At 52.4% G+C, this 21324-nt stretch overlaps 4 protein-coding genes across 5 annotated transcripts; 3 read left to right on the top strand and 1 right to left on the bottom strand.

Moving 5' to 3' along the window:
• Nucleotides 1-34: 34 nt before the first annotated feature.
• nf2b (neurofibromin 2b (merlin)) lies at nt 35-4325 on the top strand. Its single transcript, XM_037270705.1, has 17 exons — nt 35-355; nt 480-595; nt 660-785; nt 864-986; nt 1492-1575; nt 1653-1721; nt 1798-1880; nt 1952-2027; nt 2099-2236; nt 2309-2383; nt 2442-2555; nt 2640-2762; nt 2832-3049; nt 3109-3211; nt 3285-3451; nt 3517-3703; nt 3800-4325. The coding sequence occupies exons 1-17, from the start codon at nt 175-177 to the stop codon at nt 3845-3847; spliced, it is 2031 nt and encodes a 676-aa protein (XP_037126600.1). The 5' UTR covers nt 35-174; the 3' UTR covers nt 3848-4325.
• A 2016-nt stretch (nt 4326-6341) lies between these two features.
• Nucleotides 6342-9478, top strand: caln2 (calneuron 2). The gene is made up of 6 exons (XM_037270741.1): nt 6342-6854; nt 7761-7888; nt 8294-8437; nt 8496-8608; nt 8705-8858; nt 8927-9478. The coding sequence occupies exons 2-6, from the start codon at nt 7771-7773 to the stop codon at nt 9052-9054; spliced, it is 657 nt and encodes a 218-aa protein (XP_037126636.1). The 5' UTR covers nt 6342-6854; nt 7761-7770; the 3' UTR covers nt 9055-9478.
• An 828-nt stretch (nt 9479-10306) lies between these two features.
• Nucleotides 10307-11692, bottom strand: sdf2 (stromal cell-derived factor 2). Its single transcript, XM_037270738.1, has 3 exons — nt 11453-11692; nt 10978-11174; nt 10307-10863 (listed from the first exon to the last, which is right to left on the bottom strand). Exons 1-3 carry the CDS (start codon nt 11649-11651, stop codon nt 10567-10569), a joined length of 693 nt encoding a protein of 230 aa, XP_037126633.1. The 5' UTR covers nt 11652-11692; the 3' UTR covers nt 10307-10566.
• A 121-nt stretch (nt 11693-11813) lies between these two features.
• Nucleotides 11814-21226, top strand: supt6h (SPT6 homolog, histone chaperone and transcription elongation factor). Of its 2 annotated transcripts, XR_005100280.1 has the most exons (38): nt 11814-11957; nt 12739-12849; nt 12911-13072; nt 13195-13265; nt 13343-13523; nt 13683-13764; nt 13885-14140; nt 14247-14348; nt 14421-14534; nt 14641-14730; nt 14800-14942; nt 15023-15168; nt 15229-15336; nt 15419-15699; nt 15768-15922; nt 15990-16185; nt 16265-16404; nt 16492-16609; nt 16675-16751; nt 16840-16975; nt 17048-17185; nt 17290-17457; nt 17532-17659; nt 17735-17942; nt 18018-18165; nt 18265-18407; nt 18498-18638; nt 18701-18896; nt 18970-19115; nt 19176-19268; nt 19353-19466; nt 19591-19715; nt 19791-19903; nt 19985-20068; nt 20141-20322; nt 20407-20624; nt 20709-20972; nt 21003-21226. XR_005100280.1 is itself a non-coding variant. In XM_037270698.1 (37 exons), exons 2-37 carry the CDS (start codon nt 12750-12752, stop codon nt 20914-20916), a joined length of 5211 nt encoding a protein of 1736 aa, XP_037126593.1. In that variant the 5' UTR covers nt 11981-12518; nt 12739-12749; the 3' UTR covers nt 20917-21226. The 2 variants fall into 2 exon arrangements, 1 of the variants encoding a protein (XP_037126593.1); XM_037270698.1 differs by lacking the exon at nt 11814-11957 and adding an exon at nt 11981-12518 and having other exon boundaries at nt 20709-21226.
• The last annotated feature ends 98 nt before the right edge of the window (nt 21227-21324 follow it).

Below are 21324 nucleotides of genomic sequence, written 5' to 3'. Positions count from 1 at the left end.
GAGCTGCAGCCTGTAGGTAATTATACTGCCTGTAGGGGGCGTCTTCAATTCTCGTCTCTCTTTTTCAAAACAAGCTTGTTGCTCGTCCTAAACTTTAGCTAACAAGCAGCTAACACGCATTTTCTGAGGTAGTTTGTGGAAAGGGGGGAACGCAAGCAGATAAGTAATTAATTCATGTTCGTGTTTAGTGATGGAGTCTTGCGAAAAGTTGCCGACTTGTTTGAGTCGCTTTCGGTGAGTTTTCGTGCTCTACTCGAAGCTTCAAAGCAAGTTAGCTTAGCTTCAAGCCGCCCAACAACAACAACAAGCAAAAAAGTCCCTTTCAACCGCCAGAAACATCGAGAAATTCATTCTGGTAAAGAGCTTAGTGTATTTTGGATTATTATGGATGGATTTTTGTTTTTTGACTTAGAAAATCTTTTCGTTAGTGTTGTTGAGGCGTGAACATGCTGAGAAAAAAACCCTCTGCTTTTCTGCAGGTTTCCCTGACAGCAACGCAGCTAAAATGTCCATTTTAGGCTTAAAAAAGAAAACGCCGAAGACGTTCAAAGTCAAAGTTACCACCATGGATGCTGAGATGGAATTCAGTTGTGAGGTATGATGACACAAATCCTTTAAACGTTTCAACTGGCTACTCCAAATGTGTTTTTGTCATTCAGGTGAAGTGGAAAGGCAAAGACCTTTTTGACCTAGTGTGTCGTACGGTGGGCTTGAGGGAGACCTGGTTCTTCGGTCTTCGCTGCACCGTCAAGGGCACGTATGCGTGGCTCAAACCTGACAAACGAGTGAGTGTAGAAAAGGAACCATAAAAATGGACACTTGAGTGTCTGGTTTTTAGTTTTAACTAAAATTTCCCCCTTCAGGTCTTGGACCAGGAGATTCCTAAAGACTCGCCCATCACATTTCACTTCCTGGCCAAATTCTTTCCAGAGAAAGTTGAGGAAGAGCTCGTCCAAGAAATCACACAGCACCTCTTCTTCTTACAGGTTCTCTATCGAAAGCGCAAGTGAAGTGCGAAAATTGTCTTGACAAGATGTTCTCTGCAGTCCCTCTGGGTCTAAGCACTTTCGAATATTGCCATCGTGCAATATGAATGAAGCAGCAACACCCGACCTTTCGGAGCCGTCCCAAGGGGGCAGCCAGCATTCCTCAGAGAAGTGTTAGATTCCAACATTGGCAAGTAAGCGTTGGCCGCTCAGCGAACCATCGTCACGGCTCACCTGTTTTCTGGGTTTGCTCACCTGACGTTGGCACGCCGAGCCCTTGGGCGCTGTGATGTCATTTTCTGTGCACAGCAAGTGGCTGCCCCTGAGATGGCTCAAAATGGCTCCATTTTGCTGCTTCGGTCATATTCCACAAATGTGATATTCAACAGATTAGTGGGATGACAGAAATGTATTAGAGGGGGCGGGGCTTATTTCCCCTTTTGACACAAACAAAGTCAATTCAAGTTCATTTGCAGTCAGTGATGCCGACCTGCTTTTGTTTCAGGTGAAAAAACAAATCTTGGATGAGGAGATTTTCTGCTCTCCCGAAGCTTCTGTTCTTCTGGCCTCGTATGCCGTCCAAGCCAAAGTAAGGGCAGCAAAGTTACTGCGCTGCGTCGCTTCTTTAACGACATACGGACAATTTCACCCCTTTGCTCGTTCCAGTACGGCGACTACGACCCCAACTTCCACAAGCCGGGTTTCCTGGCGCAGGATGAACTTCTCCCCAAAACAGTAAGTGATGGACAAAGACAAAGTGTCGTACTGGGTTTAATAAGGTCCTATCTTTTTATTTATTTTTTGCCGTCAGGTGCTAATGCAGTACCAGATGACAGCAGACATGTGGGAGGAGAAGATCACGGCCTGGTATGCCGAGCACCGGGGCATCGCCAGGTAACGTTCAGCACAGGGGCGCAGGCGCTGGTCGGCCATGTTGTCGCTGACGTTAGCGTGATTCCCGGCAGGGACGAGGCAGAGATGGAATACCTGAAGATCGCTCAGGACCTCGAGATGTACGGCGTCAGCTATTTCGACATCACCGTGAGTGCTTTCGTGGGGGCCGCGTCTCTTATGGCGCACGGCCGCTAACTGGCGAGGTTTCTCGGCCGTAGCAAAACAAGCGCGACACGGACCTGCTGCTGGGCGTGGACGCGCAGGGTCTTCATATCTACAGCCCCAACAGCAAGCTCACCCCCAACAAGTCTTTTCCATGGAGCGGCATTCGCAACATCTCCTACAGCGAGAAAGAGGCGAGCACCTTCAGAGCCTTCCTCCTCCTCCTTTTGCATTTCATCTTGTGACAATGCTGTTCGCCATTGCAGTTCACCATCAAGCCTCTGGACAAGAAGAAAGACGTCTTCAAGTTCTACTCGTCTCAGCTGCGAGTCAACAAGCTGGTGAGTCCGAGCGGCGCCGAGACCCCGTCCAGACTTGACGCCGTCTTTGGGTCCTCAGATCCTGCAGCTGTGCATCGGCAACCACGATCTGTTCATGCGGAGGAGGAAGGTGGACTCCATCGAGGTGCAGCAGATGAAGGCGCAGGCCAAAGAGGAGAAGGCCCGCAAGAAGGTGAGAATGTCAGCCGGCCGCTGGGCTGCGGTGGGCACACTGACGGAAGCCGGTCGCTCTGACATTCTCACCTTCTTCCTCTAGATGGAGCGGCAGATCCTGTCACGGGAGAAGCAGATGCGGGAGGAGGCTGAGCGAGCCAAAGAGGAGATGGAACGGAGGCTATTCCAGCTGCAGGATGAGGCGCGTCTGGCCAACGAGGCGCTGGTGAGCTTCACGCTGAGGAGAATTGCCCGCCCACCCGCTACCCTGAGTTAACGCGGGCTCATCCTTCAGCTACGCTCGGAGGAGACGGCCGATCTGCTGGCGGAGAAAGCTCAGATCGCCGAGGAGGAAGCCAAGCTGCTGGCTCACAAGGCGGCCGAGGCCGAGCAGGAGCGCCAGAGGTTGGAGGTCAACGCCATGAAGACCAAAGAGGAGAAGAGGCTGATGGAGCAGAAGATGAGGGAGGCCGAGCAGCTGGCCGTCAAGCTGATGGAGCAGTCGGAGAGAAGGTAAGCCCGCCGCGGTTCGCCGCCCGTCCTTCCCGTCCTCACGCCGCTCACGCCGGCAGACTGAAGGAAGCCGACCACCTGAAGCAGGACCTCAGCGAGGCCAGGGACGCCGAGAGGAGGGCCAAGCAGAAACTGCTGGAGATCACCAAGACCACCTACCCGGTACGCGGAGAGCACGTATAGACAAACAAGCATCGGGGTCAAACGTTTGTTTTCTCCGCTCTTGTGTGTTCAGCTGATAGCGGCCTATTCAGCTCCTCCCTCCGCTAGCGTTCCCGCACCCGCCTCAACTCCCGCCGCCGCGCCCCCGGAAGCCGACCCGGCCTACGAAGGCACGTCGTCGCGTCTGGACTTTAAAGACTCTGACATGAAGAGGCTCTCCATGGAGATCGAGCGCGAGAGGTCAGGCGTACGCGCGGCTCTCCTCTTGCTTCTTCGTGTCTTTGACACAGTGTCTTGTGTGTCAGGTTGGAGTACATGGAGAAGAGCAAACATCTTCAGGACCAACTGAAGGAACTCAAGACTGAGATTGAGTCTCTGAAGCTGGAGGAGCAACAGCAGCAGCATCTTCATCATCATCCTCACGAGCAGGTGTACACGCTGCACGACGCCAGGGCTTACATGCCGGAACCGCTCTACATTCCTCACGCCAACGTAAGCAACCATGTTTGTGTGAGAGCACACGGTACTGTCCTCAATTTTGATGGGCTACAAATTGTTGACGCCGTCCTCTTGTTTTGTTTTGGGCAGAGAAACGCGGCCTACGCGTGTCATATGGCCTTCTTGGAGGAGGTTTGAGGAAGAGCAGCAAGGAGAGGGTCGGCACTGACCCGCGTGGGACACCAAAAGACTTTTTGGGATTTTCTCCCGTCTTTGTGGACAGGTGCCTTTTTGTTGTATTCGATTGGCGTTTGTACAAGACAGCCGCCGCCTTTCAAGGCAACTCCTTCCATCATCGTTGGCCCCTCCTCCCTTTTCGCTCGTCTTCTCCACACGCGTCCTCGGGTTCACGCCCGCGATTTTTGCCTTTGCGCTCATCTTTGATCGACGGGTGCCATTTTGTCGTCGTCGGCACGACCTCACATCGACACTCTGGACTCAGCCGCCTCGTCTTTTTTGCTACAATTCAGTTTTGCTCCTAAATTTTGTTTCATTTCAACACTACGGTGACCTTTTGTTGTGTTTTTACTTGATGACTCAGTTTTGAATGACTGAATTTCTTTGCAAAGCATTTTCTACCATACGCATCATTTCAAAAGAATTTGTGACAATGCGCCGCCTGTCGCCTCTTTTTTTCGTCTCTGCCGTCTCGCAACATCCTTTTCCTTTCTCATTATTCAGTTCCTTGCTCAACAGAAAAGTCTGAAAGGACCACCCAACCTTTAGGGAGCTCAATTCCAAATCCAATTTTATTCACAATAGAAAAAAAAATGGGTATATTATGATTGTTGCTGTTTTTAAAAAAAATCTTAAGACGCACTCCCCCTCGTGACAACCGTGTGACCTCCTTTCGTACATCTCGGGGTGGGGGGGGGCTGCAGAACAGTGCTGGAATGGAAAGTGGGTTGGGGAGAATATAGGGGAGGTGACGGTATAGATGAGGAAAGGTAGAGAAGGAAATGGTTAACAACAAGAAAGAGGGAATGTGGTGAACTTCCCAAGCAGTTTGAAATGTGGAGGAAAGGAAAGAGGGAAAGGTTTGTTTTGCGCTCTCATCCTTTTCTGCCTCCATGACTCACAAAGCTGCTGTGTTGCCATGGCAACAGTTCACATTCATATTCTTGTCACTTAGCCGGGCCACGTGTGGAGACGGGAGGTGAACGAAGGGGAGACAAACATACGGGCGGACTCTTTGTGTCCCGCTTGTCGTGAAAGGACAAGATCTCACGTCCTTGATGCGTCCTCAGGTGTCACGTTGCCCCCCCCCCCCCCCTCAGTGTGCTCCAACACGCACTTCCATCTGCTTTCATTTACCCGCACGCCACTTATGTTAGCTCAGCATGGATTCACCTCTGCATGTGTGTGCGCCCTTCAGTTCCGCAACGTAATCAGACTTAGCCACGGGACGCGAGCGGCATGGATGAGGAGGTGAAGCCGAGAGTGAGGAGGAGGAGGGCAAGTTTGGGAGAAGACTGCGAGATTGGATATGATGCGCTGGGAGGCAGCACGCACGAGAAGGAAGGAAGGAAGGGGAGTTGGAGGTCAGGCGAGAGAGAAGATGGAGACCAATGTGAGCTGGAATGAGCCACAAGGCTCAAGATTAAATAGAAAATAATGAGGAAGAGTTAATTGAGATAAAACGAGATGATGTCATTGATAACAAAAAGTGCAATATTACGAGTGACAGCTGCTACACGGCTGATCTGCTTGCAATTATATTTGTTTTACATCAGCAGCCTGTTGCCATGGAGACCAAAGCATATTGAAGTATTTGTCTTATTTGTGTCCTGAGGAGATGGACCTACTCGGTCCTCGGGGTCACCGCAGGGTCAGATGCTGAAATAAGAAGTCTCAAATCAATCTTGAAAGCAAAAAAAAAGCAATCAAGCGGAAGCGAGACCAAAGTTGTGTTAATATTCATGAGGTCGCCATTGTTTGCTCGGTGAACTTTTCAACTCCGACTTAAAGCAAAAAAAAAAAAAGTCTTAGCAAGTTGGGCTTTTAGACCATGATGTCATCAACCTGCTCTTATGCTAGTTATTGCGCAATTCGCCGGAGGTTAGCAACCACGACCATCTGCCTCCACTTTCGGGCCTTGGCGGAGGTCGCTGGTAGTTAGCAGTCTGTTGCAGTGTCCTCGTGTTCTCCTTGATTGCTGCTGCTTACACACACACACACACACACACACTGTGAAAAAGTGGGGAACGAATGTGAACGTGGTGTTTTGCATTATTCATGAGGCTCTGCAGATTCAACCCTCACAGGACAATCCGTAACGTTTACCTCCAGCTCGCCGCCATGTTGTGTGTTTACGACACATTTTAGTACGCTACGCGTGTGTGTGTGTGTGCACATAAGTAATATTACAGCCACAACAAGCAGAGGACGGTTGTGTGTAAATTCTCATCGGCGTGTCGTAAAACCCGCCGGCCTGTTGCCATCGGCATCAGACGGCAACTGTTGATTATTTGTGAAGGTCCAGTTTTGAGTTAGAATAAATTGAGAAAAATGTCGGATTGTTTTCCCGTTTGGCTCGCTGATGGTTTGAATCAGGGAGACCTGGAGGAACCCGGACGAGATGCGGTTCTTGTAGGACAGGGCTTTCCTCGTGCTCGACACTTACTGCCCATCAAGTTGTAACGACATACAAAAGGTGAACACAACTGTTGTGTTGGCGGGAAGGATGAGCTGACTGCACCGAGACTTTTTTCCTCTCCCTCCCACCCTCCTTCTCTCTCTCTCTCCCTCTCTCTCCGTCTTTTAGAGTCTGAGGCATCCCCCGGCACACAGCACCGAGTAGCCTCGCTCTCTCACCGTGCACGGCGTTGGTGTTTCCTGACGTCTGATGAACGCACCGGACATTTGTCTCTCCGTCTCCCTCCTCGTAAGACGCGTGTGGGCGTAAGCGAGAAGGCGGCGCTTCGGATCGGCTTGATTGATTGATTCGGTTGAGTTTGATTGACGGATCGCCCCCACAAGTGGGACGCGCGTGTGCGGATGAGCGGCGTGCGCACGAGAAGACGGACCCGAGCGGCAGCCGTCTCCCGCCGCGTCCTGACTTCCTTTAGACCCATCGCCAGCCGGGGACCGGCACGCCCAGCGGGGGGACCGGCTCAAAGGGGTCGGCTGACTCCACGCGCTGCAGGTAGGCTGCATCAAGCCCCCGCTCGCACAAACACACACACATCTGCACCTGTTGTGAGGCAAACAGCCAGCCCACCGTCATCATCATCATCAAAACAATATTTTCTCATCATGACAAGTGTGTGCAGAGGCTGTCTAAAAATGGGCCCGCATAGAAACATGAGATGTGGCCCATGGGCCTTGGCTTTCACCCCCCCCCAAAAAAATCATGCAGGCTCAAACTGTGACTACTCAGAAGAAAAAATAATACAATAAAGTAGATCCTTTCACAGCCTAATCAAATTGTTTATGATTGCAATCTCATCAGAAAAAAAGCTTCATCTTACTAAGTTTAATAAAAAAAAAAAGGTCAAACTAATCAGTTGTAATAAGTGAGCATGTTGCTACCGCTTATGGTCCAAAAAAAACAAAGTAAACATTTGGCACTCAGAGTTGGTCGCGTGTGAGACCCCATGCACCCCCCCGTCTCATGCAACACACACATACTCTGCACACACACAAACACACACAAGCCCAAAATGTCACCCATGACAGAAAAGGTTAGTGCATCAGCAACGTGTCTGTTGTGTGTGTGCTCGTGTGACTTTGAAGCTGTTTCTCTGTGTGTGTGTGTGTGTGTTCAGAATGATGTTTTATTAATTCTTGTGCTATTTAAAGAAATGTTTAAGTGTATCTTATGAGCGCAACGGCAATTCTTTAGGGCTTAAGGTCCAGTTCATTAGGTACACCAACCAATTGCTTGAGGACAACACTTAATGATAAGTTGACATTTGTTAAGAGTCACTTTGACTGACTGCTATCGCTTAGCGTCCGCTGGAATTCCGATGTGACGATGCCCGATGGTGCAATCCGCTTGTCGGGTGACGATCATCTCATCACGTTACATCCTGCGCGTGCATGTGTGTAGGAGGAAGAAGATGCCGTTTCATCACGTGCGAGCGGGCCTCCTGTATCCCGACAACTACCTGAGCGGCTCCCTCACAGAAGGCGACGACGCCTTCAAGCTCACCAGCATCTCCACCGAGGAGCTTGGAGGTCAGTCGGCATCATCTTCTTCTTTGCGTTTGTCTTGTTGTGCGATTGCGGCTGTTGACCTCACGCTGACCTTGACGGCGTGCCTCGACATGGTGCCTCGCTGTTATGGCGTGCCATTCTCCACAACCACTCCAGGGCTTCTGAAGGTTCTTCAAGGATCATCTGAGCTTGTTAATCATTCCGAGTGGACCCGCCGCTCTCAGGCTGCTTCAGGCCCTTCATCAATCACACACACATACACACATGCAGGTTTTCCCTATAAAGTGGGGACTGGGAAAGGCTCCAGCCCTGAAAATGAATGGATGGCACACAAAGTGTTCCTAATATAGTGGACGCTGAGTGCATGTTAATTGTGTGCCAATGAACCCACACACTTGTGTGTACCTGTGTGTGGTTGTGTATCAGAGATTCGCGAGGCCTTTCGTGTGCTGGACCGCGACGGGAATGGCTTCATCTCCAAGCAGGAGCTGGGAATGGCCATGCGCTCGTTGGGGTACATGCCCAGCGAGGTGGAGCTCGCCATCATCATGCAGAAGCTCGACATGGACGGTGAGGACATCTCTTGCTATTTCTGCAGGCCAGTTCTATTCCTACTTTGTGCATGCAGGAGACGGGCAGGTGGACTTTGAGGAGTTCATGACGATACTCGGGCCAAAGCTGCTGTCATCGGCCAACAGAGAAGGTTTCTTAGGCAACACCATCGACAGCATCTTCTGGCAGGTGAGCGGGAAATCTTTGTCGGTTCTTCCTCCTCATTTCATTTCAGCTCACTCCGTTCAATCGACAAGCAAAGTCACCTTGTATGTGCGGACGCAGTTTGACATGCAGCAGCTGTCTCTGGACGAGCTGAAGCAGGTTCTCTTCCACGCCTTCCGCGATCACCTGACCATGAAGGACATCGAGAACATCATCATCACCGAGGAGGAGAGCCTCAATGAAACCTCGGGAAGCTGTCCCGAGTACGAGGGAGGTCAGCGTTGATGTCTTTCTTTCTTTTAAGAATATTTTTGGAGCACTAATGTTTGTATGGTGCTTCAGTGCATCCCAAGAAGAAGAACCGGCAGACGTGCGTGAGGAAAAGTCTCATCTGCGCCTTCGCCATGGCCTTCATCATCAGCGTCATGCTCATTGCCGCCAATCAGATGTTGCGCAACGGCATGGAGTGAAAACTCTTCACTGTGACGGACGCATTCGTGGGTACGCCCGCAAGGATCCCGGCAGGTCTGTCAACTTTTTCTTTCTTTGGGCTCAGGAGCGGACCGAGGATCGATTACTCATCTCCTTGTGTTGCTTTCAAGATGTTCCTTCATTTCCAACTGGAAAGTTGGCATCATTTTTAAAAAAAAAAATGAAAATATGGACACTTTGAGGGAATGTAAATTGATGACAATGGAAAAAAAAGAATGAGAACAAAAACAATCGTTGGGTGCTTGGAGCCGTTCCTCATCGCCACCTCCTCAAGGACGCTAACATGTTCTCATCTTCTCCAACCATGTGCACTTAGCAAAGCGTCAACAGCAACATTACGCGTGTGCTGAAACGAGGACAGAGAAGAGCTGATGTATGCTTGGTGCAAAAAAAAAAAAAAAAGGTTCCGGAGGAGCATCTCATTGCAATTCCGTGTGTGCGTACCCGCGTATCTAGGTCATCTCAGCAGTACACACCATAAAATGAGTCACGTGTGCTTCGACATACACACAATGTATGCATGTTCGTGTGCCCTGCGATTGGCTAGCGACCAGTTCAGGGTGTTCACTGCCTACTGCCCGAAGACAACCGAGATAGGCTCAAGCACCCTCGTGAGGATAAGCAGGATGGATGAGGTGGTCCGGGGTGCTGCTGCTTAGTCTGGGAAGACGACGCTGCTCCTGGTGGCCCATTTGAGAAGTGCGAGTTAAGTTGACTAATATGATGTCACAACTAGAATGTGTCATGTGATGGAAACGCTTTTTCCACGTTGAATGTTTGCCACGTCTGAGTGACCCGGAGGAGTTAGTAACATGACCTCATAATGGTCCGATTTTTTTTTTTTTAAATGCTAATTTATATCCGCATGGAGCAATTATTTATTTTTAATCAGAGTTGATTTCAAATAAAACCGGTGATTTTTAGATAGATTAATATATAAAGGAACGTATCGCATGTGACGACGTGGTCCAAACTTGTCTAAGAATCTTTCAGGGATGGCAGTTGCAACAAGTCTTTGGATTTGATGCTGCTGCCAGTCCCACAAGGTGTGGCTTGTCCACATATGCAAGAGAAGCCCGCCTGGAACAAAATGGTAGCGGTCGCCTCGGCTCCAACTTGGGAAAATGTGCAAAGAAAACCACCTTTATGCAATAAAGTCTCGTTTGGGTAAAAAACTTGCCCCTCCTTTTGGTCACATCATTAAGATAGAAATGAAAGACGCTGCAAATCTTAAAAGTCGAATTTGAAGGATTTATTTGTGATGCGCCTCACCAATGACAATAAATATCAGGGTGTGCACACACACTGGAATCTGAGTGACATTCCACTCTGCTGTAATTCCCGAATGGTGCAAATGTTTTGTACTGAAGAGCAGCAGAACAAGGCACCCATCGTCCGAGAGGAAGTTGCCATGTGACAGGAAGTCCGTGAAGCCGAAACAATGCGGCGCCTCCGTGCGACGGGAAGTTTGGCGCTGACGAGGGAGGCGTTCAGAACTCGGTGTGCGTGTAGTCCCGCTGAGCGACGGGGAGCCCTTCGGTGGGCTTGATGAAGACACCCTCCATGGCCTTCCACAGGCTGTGCTGCCCATGGCCGGCCATGGCGTGGACCTCCCTCTGGCCGCTGATGGGCCTCCCGTACTGTTCGCCCGTCACTGACAACGCCGCCTCGGTGGCTTTGTGGCGCAGGCGTACAGCCTCAGCGCGCTCCCACGCTTGCCCGCCACATTCCACCGTCCACTCATCCAGGTGGTCGCCCTCGCCCTCTTCGCCAAAAGCGCTCACTTCCTGTTAAGACATACCGCATATCAACAACAAACGTTTTTCTTTCTGGTTTTAAATTGAGACTTTGCCTAATATAATCAGTGGCATGAGAAGTGAAGCAGTAGAGGGCGCCCCCACCTGGTTGGAGGACAGCGGCGAGCTGAAATAATGGCTGTGCAGGTTGCGTCCGGTGTTGACGTGCGTGAGACGGATGTTTTGACCGCACTTAACGGGGTTTCCTCGAAAGCAGGTGGCGTCGCGGGTGCCGCGTACGCTCCAGTAACTGTTGCCGTCCTCCACGTTGGTCACACCCGTCACCGACTGCTGCCCGCTTCCTGGGTCACGCACCAACACACATAGGACACGTCAGAGCAAAGTGATCGGACGGTCCTGCGAAGGATGTCGTTATCTTGGTAAAACGTCGGCGAGAGGCGCTGGTTGGACACGTCATGCAAATCATTCAGGCGTCAAAGGGTCAATAATGGCACTTGACAAATAAACAAATAGGAATCAGAGCGGGTGACTTGTTTGTCGTCTTCCCAGTTCGGAAGACTTGTGACCACAAAGGTGACTTTTTAGGACGAAACGCCGGAGTGCACTTTTAATGACTAACCTGAGCCGTAGCGCACGTCATGCGAGTGAAGTCTCACGTTGTGTTTGACGTTTAGAAGTTTGAGCACAGAACCGCACGTGACAAAATCCAACTCCGAGCCGAGTGAGCTCCGGAACAAAATCGCCAAAAACACAAGACAAGGGAAAAGGCGAGCAAAAAGCACAAGCTTCACTGAGTCCTCTGAAGCCATCCTTCTCATCCTTCGGCAGCTCTTCTTCTTTTTTTCTTTTTCTTCTTCCTCTTCGTTGTCTTCGTGATATCACAGCGCTCCTAGTGGCGTCGAAGCAGAACTGCACTGGTCGCCCTGCCCGACATTGTTCTGTATGCAATGTGTGGATGAACCAGCAGGAGGCGGTAGCGTCCGGTTGAAAAGACCTAATATTTCATTTCCGGCTTTCCGGAAGTCAACACGCTGTCCGCCATTTTTCTCCAAAGCGCACACAAAAACCCAGCGAGCAGGTTTTGTCCTCTTTTACCGAGCTTGTCACGGCAGCGAGACGGACGCGTAAGTCTTGGTTGCACGCTCGTTGTAGGCGTTGTGGAGCTAGCCAACGAGACCTCGACGTTGGCGCGGATGTTGTGCTTGGAGCTCATGCTAATGCTAACTAAGCGCGTTCGGTATTTCACTCGCACTGGAGGCCTCCTTTCTGCGTCTATTTTTTTTTTATTCTCACGTATCTAAACGTGACATTCTGAGTTCCAACCTGAATTGAGGACCTGAGCGAGTCTAACACATATCTAATTGGCATGTTAACTGCTCCTTTTTTAGCACGCGCTAACTAGCGGCTGCACCACTAAACAAGATTATGCTTTCTTAGTTGCTTCGTACAAACCATCTTAAATAGTTCAGCAAAAACAAACTACTCTTCTAATAATGTCAAGAAATGCACTCGTGATTTTGTCCTAGGGATGAGAACATGCTCGCGTGACGTGTTGTTGATGTTTTCCGCATTGCGACATCAACATCGCGTGCCGCTTCTCTTATTTTTGCCGTGACCGTCAACTCACCCCCGATTTTTACTTTTCCGTGAATCGTGCGAGAACTGCGGGTGCAAATTCTGCGTCGGTGAGTGTGCCAGTCTGTGGCCTAATTCCTTCGCGTCTCTGGTTCAAGGCCGGCCGGCATTGTACTGTAATTATTTGTAATTAGGAAAGTTTCTGGTTTTCCTCTCAAATCGCATTTTTTTCAGCCTTGTATCTTCCAGTAGATGAATCATTCTGCTTTATACAGTGAAATGAGGTTCAACACCCTGTGATCTGATTTTAAATTATGTAATGTGTGACAGGGGCAGCAGTTATGTCGGACTTCATCGAGAGTGAGGCCGAGGAATCCGAGGAGGAGTTTGAAGAGAAAGAGTTAAAGCCCAAGAAGACACAGAGGTTCATGGAGGATGATGGTGAGACGCGTCCAATGTTGGGCTCGTGTGTGCGGGACACTCATATGACATATCCCCACAGACGAGGAGGATGAAGACAACACTGAGGACCAGGACGAGCGAGGCAACTTGCGTGGGCTCATCGATGATGGCGATGAAGAGGAGGACACGGGAGGTCAAAAGAGTGCAAGTGGAGGTGATAGCGACTCGGAGGAGGAAGTCCGGCATCGCCGCAAGAAGCGAAGTGAGTTTGTTATACTTCGGGAAAGGTTTTGAGTGGGAGAAAAGAAAAAATAGCATTAAGATGTTGTGATTATTAAAACGGTAACTCGATAAAGTGTCTTCTGCCACTTTTTCTCTTGACAGATTACAACGACCTGGACGAGGACGATCTGGACCTCATTGAGGAAAACTTGGGTGTGAAAGTCAAGAGGAGGGTTAGCGTCTTTTTGTCCTCGCTCGGTTTCTCGCAAGCTGCCACAAGACTCAACTCGCTGCCGTTTGTACACCTCAGAAGAAGAAATACGACCGTGTAAAAACGCTGGATGATGACGATGACGACGACGATGAGAAGGACCTGATCGCCGACGAGATCTTTCACGGCGATGGAGACGGCGAGCCGGAGGAGGGCGAGGCCGTCCACGAGCCTCTCCAGCAGACAGGCGATGACGAGGAAGGAGAAGACGAGGAGTCGGGTAAAGCACGAACGACCGGTTGCGCAATCAGGTCCTGTTGTGGCCAAAATGGATCAGCAACCCAAGAGAAACAAGACTAACATTATTTCTTGCGGCCACACTGAAGACCTGAAGAATATTGAAATCCAGACATTGTTTTGTCTCGATTGAATTCTACAGATATTGACGACTTTATCGTGGATGATGATGGACAGCCGATCACCAAAAAACGGGGCAAGAAATTTTCCGGCTACACTGACGCGTGAGTGTTCTGCGGCGCGCGGCTGCGACACGTTAATCCCCGGGAGCCGGAACAAACTTAAGCTCTTTCCAAACGAGCCCATGTCATCTCGCTGAATTACCGTTCTTCGTCTTCCTACAGTGCCCTGCAGGAGGCGCAGGAGATCTTCGGCGGCGACTTTGACTTTGCTGAATTTGACGTCGACGCGTATGACCAGGGTGAGGAGGAGGAGGAGGACCAGGATGAAGAGGGCTGGGACCGGCCCAAGAAGCAGACCAAGAGGCGGCAGGGCCGAAAGAGCATCTTTGAGCTCTACGAGCCCAGTGAGCTGGAGAGCAGTCACATGACCGACCAGGACAACGAGATCCGCACCACCGACATGCCCGAGAGGTTCCAGGTGGACGACGCCTTTGGTTTTGCTCTTTTGGGGCCTTTCGAAAAACAAGCAATAGCGATTACAATCAGCGCTAACGTGTCCGTGGACGATCTCGTTTACGTGGCAGCTGCGATCGATCGCCGTCAAACCGGCTGAGGACGAGGAGCTGGAGGAGGAAGCGGAGTGGATCTTCAGACACGGCTTCTCCACGCTCACCATTTCCATTCAGGTTTGTGACGCTCTTCTCCCGAAAGCCGCCGGCGGTCTTGTGCGGTTGAGCCACATGCTCGTCCGCCAACAGGAGAGCGGCGATTATTTGGAGCGCGGGACGTCCACCAACTTCAGCCGCCAAGGCCCCAGTACCATCGCCAAAATCAAAGAAGCGCTCAACTTCATGAGGAATCAACAATTTGAGGTTTGTTCGGAGAAGCTGAGTAAGACACACGTTGACGTGGTTAACACAAACACAACAGACATACTTGAAGCACGAAATAATTTCTCCTTTTTTTTTTTTTTTGCAGGTTCCATTTATTGCATTCTACAGAAAAGAGTATGTGGAACCAGAGCTGAACATCAATGACCTGTGGAAGGTGTGGCAGTGGGATGAAAAGGTAACCTAGTTGCTCCGGATCTTCTATGTCCGCCATCTTGGAGTCATGGGCATGTTTTCCTTCCACCAGTGGACTCAGCTGAAGACCCGCAAGCAGAACCTTACGCGACTCTTTCAAAAGATGCAGTCCTACCAGTTTGAGCAGATCTCTGCCGACCCCGATAAACCTTTGGCTGACGGGATACGCCCGCTGGACACGGCCGACATGGAGAGGTGTGTGCCTGTGCGATTGCGTCCTCCCGTCTTTGTGGTTTGTAAGCACATGTGTGTTGTTGTTGTTGTTGTTGCCGCAGGCTGAAGGACGTCCAGACGCTGGAAGAGCTCGGCGACGTGTACAACCACTTCCTGCTCTACTACGGCCGAGATATTCCCAAGATGCAGAACGCCGCCAAGGCCAGCAAGAAGAGGCTCCGCAAGATTAATCAAGTCACAGAAGACGGTGGGTGAGAGGTTTTACAGGGAGGTCAGCCGAGACTTGATTTGTAAGCTCCTTTTGAAGGTGAGGAGGAGGAAGTGGAGGTAGAAGAAGAGGAGGAGCAGAAGGGTCCAGATCTCAAGCTGGCGTCTCGCCGGGACATGTACAGCATCTGCCAAAGCGTGGGCCTCGGTGCGTCTAATTTCCTGGTTTCCTCTGAGATGGTTTTCCCCTCGTGCCGGCTGGCTTCAAGGTCTTTCCTCCTGGATTGCAGACGGCCTGGCCAAAAAGTTCGGCCTGACGCCTGAGCAGTTTGGCGAGAATCTGCGAGACAGCTACCAGCGGCACGAGACGGAGCAGTTCCCCGCCGAGCCCATGGAGCTGGCTAAAGACTACGTGTGCAGCCAGTTCCCCGGCCCGGAGGCCGTCCTGGAGGGCACCCGCTACATGGTGGCCATGCAGATTGCCCGCGAGCCTTTGGTCCGACACGTGCTGCGCCAGACCTTCCAAGAGAGAGCCAAGATCAACATCAAGCCCACCAAGAAGGGCAAAAAGGTCCCACGCGCTGGCACACGCACGCTCTCATGTACGGTTTTAACGTCTTTTGATGTCCGCCCGTGCAGGATGTGGACGAGGCCCACTTTGCCTACTCCTTCAAGTACCTGAAGAACAAGGCGGTGAAGGAGCTCAGCGGGGATCAGTTCCTGAAAATGTGCTTGGCTGAGAACGAGGGCCTGCTCTCCATTGACATCTGCATCGACCTCGTTGGAGTCAAAGGGTAAGAAAAAGCAAAGACGCCAAGACGGCGAGCTCTTCTGACCGGCCCGGTTGCGGTCCCTTCCCAGGTACGCGGGCGACCAGACCTACTTTGACGAGATCAAGCAGTTCTACTACCGAGACGAGTTCAGCCATCAGGTGCAGGAGTGGAACCGTCAGCGCACCTTGGCCATCGAGAGAGCCCTCAACCAGTTCCTCTACCCTCAGATGGCCAAAGAGCTTAAGAGCAAGCTCATCGCTGAAGCCAAAGAGAGCATCGTACGGGTATGCTGACGTTATTTGAATGATCTCAATCCACGATGTCCTGTACAAATCTAACGACTTCTTGTTTTTCTCACCGCAGTCGTGCTGCCGTCGACTGTACAACTGGTTGAAGGTGTCTCCTTACAGGCCAGACCAGCAGTTGGAGGAAGATGACGACCTGATGGACGAGAGTCAGGGCAAAGGCATCAGGGTGCTGGGAGTGGCCTACGCACCCAGCAGGTACACGGCGACTTGCCATACAGTCAACTCTGGAGGATGGACGTACGACTAGCTTCTCGCTGCAGCGATCTGTTTCCCCTTTGACAGAGACACGCCCGTCTTCTGCGCGCTGATCAATGGGGAAGGCGAGGTGGCGGACTTTCTGCGCCTGCCCTACTTCATGAAGAGGAGGAACGCCTTCAGGGAGGACGAGCGAGAGAAGAAGGTGCGTGCGCGCGCGGCAAGTCTCGTGCGCGTTTGAGCGTCGCTCACTGGTGTCGTCGACTTCAGGCCAACGACATTGAGAACCTCAAGAGGTTTTTGTCCAGCAAGAAGCCTCACGTGGTCGCCGTGGCTGGTGAAAACCGGTAAGACCTTTTTCTCTCTTTCTTACTTCTCAATAGTGGTGGTCTGCATTTCAACGAGGACCTTTTTGTGACCATGTGATGCATGCAGGGACGCTCAGATGATCATAGAGGACATCAAGAGGACCATCAGCGAGCTGGAGCAGGAGTCGTCGCTGCCCTCCGTCGGCGTGGAGCTGGTCGACAACGAGCTGGGCACGCTCTACATGAACAGCAAAAAGTCCGAGGTTAGCCGTCCCGCCCGGGCCTTGGCGGCAGTTTGGGTTCCCGTTTGACACACCCCCTGCGGTCCCACGCAGACGGACTTTCGGGATTACCCACCATTGCTGCGCCAGGCCGTGTCCATTGCCAGGAAGATTCAAGATCCTCTGGTGGAGTACGCACAGGTCTGCAGCTCTGACGAAGACATCATCTGCCTCAAGTTGCATCCCCTGCAGGTGAGGCGAGGGTCCCGTGCGCTGGGAGGTCCTGTGATGCCGCACAAAATATATCATATGGCAACAATCAACGCCGTTGGTTAAAAAGTCCGCTTGGATTTCAGGAACACGTGGTAAAGGAGGACCTGCTCTCTGCCCTCTATTGCGAGTTCATCAATCGGGTCAACGAGGTGGGCGTGGATGTGAACCGGGCTATCGCTCACCCTCACACTCAGAGTTTGGTCCAGTACGTGTGCGGTCTTGGCCCGAGGAAGGGCTCGCACTTGATCAAGGTTGGTGTGGGTCTTCTGGGGCTTCTCTGGCCCTCCGCTCTGAGTCCTGACCAGCGTCCTGTTCCTCTGAGCAGATTCTGAAGCAGAACAACACGCGTCTGGAGAACAGAACCCAGCTGGTCACAATGTGTCACATGGGGCCAAAGGTCTTCATCAACTGTGCAGGTTTCATCAAGATCGACACGGCGTCGCTCGGAGACAGGTCTGCTCTGCGTGTGATCCCAGTCGTCACGCCGCCTAAGTCTTCTGCGCGACTCATCGCCGTTTACTTCTGCAGCACCGACTCCTACATCGAGGTCCTGGATGGCTCTCGCGTCCACCCCGAGACGTACGAGTGGGCTCGCAAGATGGCCGTGGATGCGCTAGAGTACGACGAGTCCGCCGAGGACGCCAACCCGGCCGGCGCCCTGGAAGAGATCTTGGAGAACCCCGAAAGGCTCAAAGATCTCGACCTGGACGCCTTTGCCGAGGAGCTGGAGAGACAGGTCGGTGCTCGCTTCTCGGCCGGCCTGCGGGCGCCCCGGACGGCGGCCCGTCCTCACGTCCTCTCTCGTCTGCAGGGTTACGGCAACAAGGGCATCACGCTGTATGACATCAGAGCTGAGCTGAGCTGCCGGTACAAAGACCTGCGGGTCCCCTACAGAGTCCCCAACACGGAGGAAGTCTTCAACCTGCTCACCAAGGAGACGCCAGAGACCTTCTACATTGGTGAGATCATAGTCAACTTGCTTACGCCAGACGCCACACCACATGCGAAATGAGTGTCATTCGGTGATGTTTCTCCTGATGTCATGCTTTGTGCTCCAGGTAAGCTGATCACCAGCGTGGTGACCGGCATCGCTCACCGGCGCCCCCAGGGGGAGAGCTATGATCAGGCCATCCGTAATGACGCCACCGGCCTGTGGCAGTGTCCCTTCTGCCAGCAAGACAACTTCCCCGAGCTCAGCGAGGTACTATCGGGCATCTCTTCTCCTGACTTGTCGGAAAAACACTTCCCTGCTGTCTGATCTCACTTTCCCGCCATGTGCGTGTATCCGCAGGTGTGGAACCACTTCGATAGCGGCTCCTGTCCCGGGCAGGCCATCGGGGTGCGGTCTAGACTGGACAACGGCGTGCAGGGATTCATTCCCACCAAGTTCCTGAGCGACAAAGTGGTGAAACACCCCGAGGAGAGAGTGAAGGTGAGATGTTTGTTTCCGCCTGCTTTTTGTGTCAGCGCTCACAATTGCGGCTCCTCCTTCAGGTGGGCATGACGGTTCACTGTCGCATCATGAAGATCGACATCGAGAAGTTCAGCGTGGACCTCACGTGCCGCACCTCCGACCTCTCGGACAAGGCCAACGAGTGGAAGCTTCCCAAAGACACCTACTACGACTTTGACGCCGAATCTGAAGATCTCAAGCTGGAGGAGGAGCTGAAGAAGAAACAGCAGCGCACGCGTCAGTTGGCAGAAGAGATCTTTGGTCTCGGCCGTGTCTGAGCTGAACTAACTCTCCGGCTTCCTCTCCGCAGCGTACATCAAGCGTGTCATCGCTCACCCCAACTTTCACAACATCAGCTTCAACCAGGCCGAGAAGATGATGGAGTCCCTGGACCAGGGAGACCTGATCATCAGGCCCAGCAGCAAGGGAGAGAACCACCTCACTGTCACCTGGAAGGTAAGAAGAAGGAGTAGGAGACGCTCGAACACTCCCAAACCTCTCTTCAAACTTTTCCAGGTGGCTGACGGCATCTACCAGCACGTGGATGTGAGGGAGGAAGGCAAAGAGAACGCCTTCAGCTTAGGACACACGCTCTGGATCAATAGTGAGGTATGGCGAATCTCGTCTCAATTTGACTTCATCGGTGGAGCCTTGTGTTGGTTGTTTTTCTAATGAGCGACTGGATTCTTGCAGGAATTTGAAGACCTGGATGAAATCACAGCACGCTTCATTCAACCCATGGCATCGTTCGCTCGGGACCTGCTGAGCCACAAATACTTTCAAGATTGTAACGGCGGGAGCAAGGAGGTGAGTTGTGTTGCTGTTTCACATTGTGAAAAAAGAAAAAAAAAAAGATGACTGCCACTCTGTGTAAACGTGACCATTGATGAACTCGTAGTCATGAGCTGCTTTTGCGTTGTGTTGATGACAGAAAATGGAGGAGCTGCTGGTCAGGACCAAAAGAGAGAAGCCCACCTTCATTCCGTATTTTGTGTCTGCGTGTAAAGCTTTGCCGGGAAAGTTCCTGCTGGGCTACCAACCTCGAGGAAAGCCACGGTCGGTGATCATCTCGACAAGACATTGCTCAATTGGTCAGCGTCACTTAAGACGCCATTCTCGGCCTGTCCACAGGGTGGAGTACGTGACCATCACCCCGGATGGGTTCAGGTACCGCTCGCAGATCTTTCCCTCAGTCAACGGCTTGTTCCGCTGGTTCAAGGACCACTACCAGGAGCCTGTACCAGGTATTGTGATGAGCGTTTTACTCTCAGCGGAGGACACACAGTTGAATTGTCAAGGTCTTACTATCATGTTCTCTTGCCAAGGCATCACACCCACCAACAGCAACAGCAGCCGCACACGCACGCCAGCCTCCCTCAACGCCACGCCGGCCAACATCAACATTGCCGGTGAGTCCCGTCACCTTCCTCGCCGCGTCTCGGCCAGCTCGTCGTCAACCCAGTGGCACTTTCTCTCCGCAGACCTGACGCGAGCCGTGAACTCGCTCCCGCGAAACATGACCTCGCAGATGTTCAATGCCATCGCCGCCGTCACCGGCCAGGGCCAGAACCAGAACCCCAACTCCACACCGGCCCAGTGGGGATCCAGCCAATACGGATACGGAGGCAGCACTGGAGGAGGCGGCAGCTCCTCGGCTTATCACGTCAGTGCGGCCACCCGGTCTTTGTGTGTGTGTGTGTGTGTATGTCAACTGACGTTTCCGTCCTTGGTCCATCCGCCTACGCAGGTGTTTGCCACGCCCCAGCAGCCAATAGCCACACCCTTGATGACACCAAGCTACTCATTCACTACGCCCAGCCAGCAGAACATGGGCACGCCACAGTACCCGGGCTCCACCCCTCAGCACCACAACCACCACAGCGGCCACCACGGTCACGGGTCGGGCACGCCGGGCTCAACCGTGTCGTCGTCACGGGGCCGGACTCCTCAGCAGCAGCAGCCAAAGTGAGTCACTCGGGGACAATGGAAAACGAGGGTCTTCCGTACGGTTGGCGCTTAACCTAACTCTTTCTCTCCTTCCGTCTGCAGGCCAAGCAGCAGCGGAAGCGGCGGCGGCTCCACGGCCGCAGTGGACTGGGGCAAGATGGCCGAACAGTGGCTGAAAGAGAAAGAGGCCGAAGGTCGGAAGAAGACTCAGAGAATGACCCCGCGACCTTCGCCCAGCCCCATGATCGAGAGCACCCCCATGTCCATCGCCGGGGACGCCACGCCCCTGCTGGACGAGATGGACCGGTAGGGCGCCCGGACGGGCGTTGGCGTTACCATGTGACCCCGCTTCCCCCCATCCGCTACCGTGAGTCGTCGTTTTGCGCCACGACGGCACGCCCACACAGTGTTCTCTGCGTGTACAAAATGGACCTGCTGTCAGGCGGGCTGCCCCGTTGGTTTGCCCCGTTGGTTTGCCCCGCTTTTAGTTAGGGATGAGGGGGCAGGGCCCACCACGGCCAGAAAACATCTGCGCTCGTGATAGACGGCTCTCGGCCACACCCACCGGGCGAGCGACCCTCTGTATAGAACAAATAAAGACAACTGGGGTTTTTTTTTTTCTCCCTGGTGGACTCTTCTAAGACTCCACTGTGCGCATCTATCACACACGCATACGGGAGGCTTGTGACTTATTTGTCCTGAAGGTGGAAAATGGGCT

Source organism: Syngnathus acus, chromosome 14 (genome assembly GCF_901709675.1).
Source record: "Syngnathus acus chromosome 14, fSynAcu1.2, whole genome shotgun sequence".
Taxonomy (NCBI): domain Eukaryota; kingdom Metazoa; phylum Chordata; class Actinopteri; order Syngnathiformes; family Syngnathidae; genus Syngnathus; species Syngnathus acus.
This window is presented reverse-complemented; position numbering and strand designations above follow the sequence as displayed.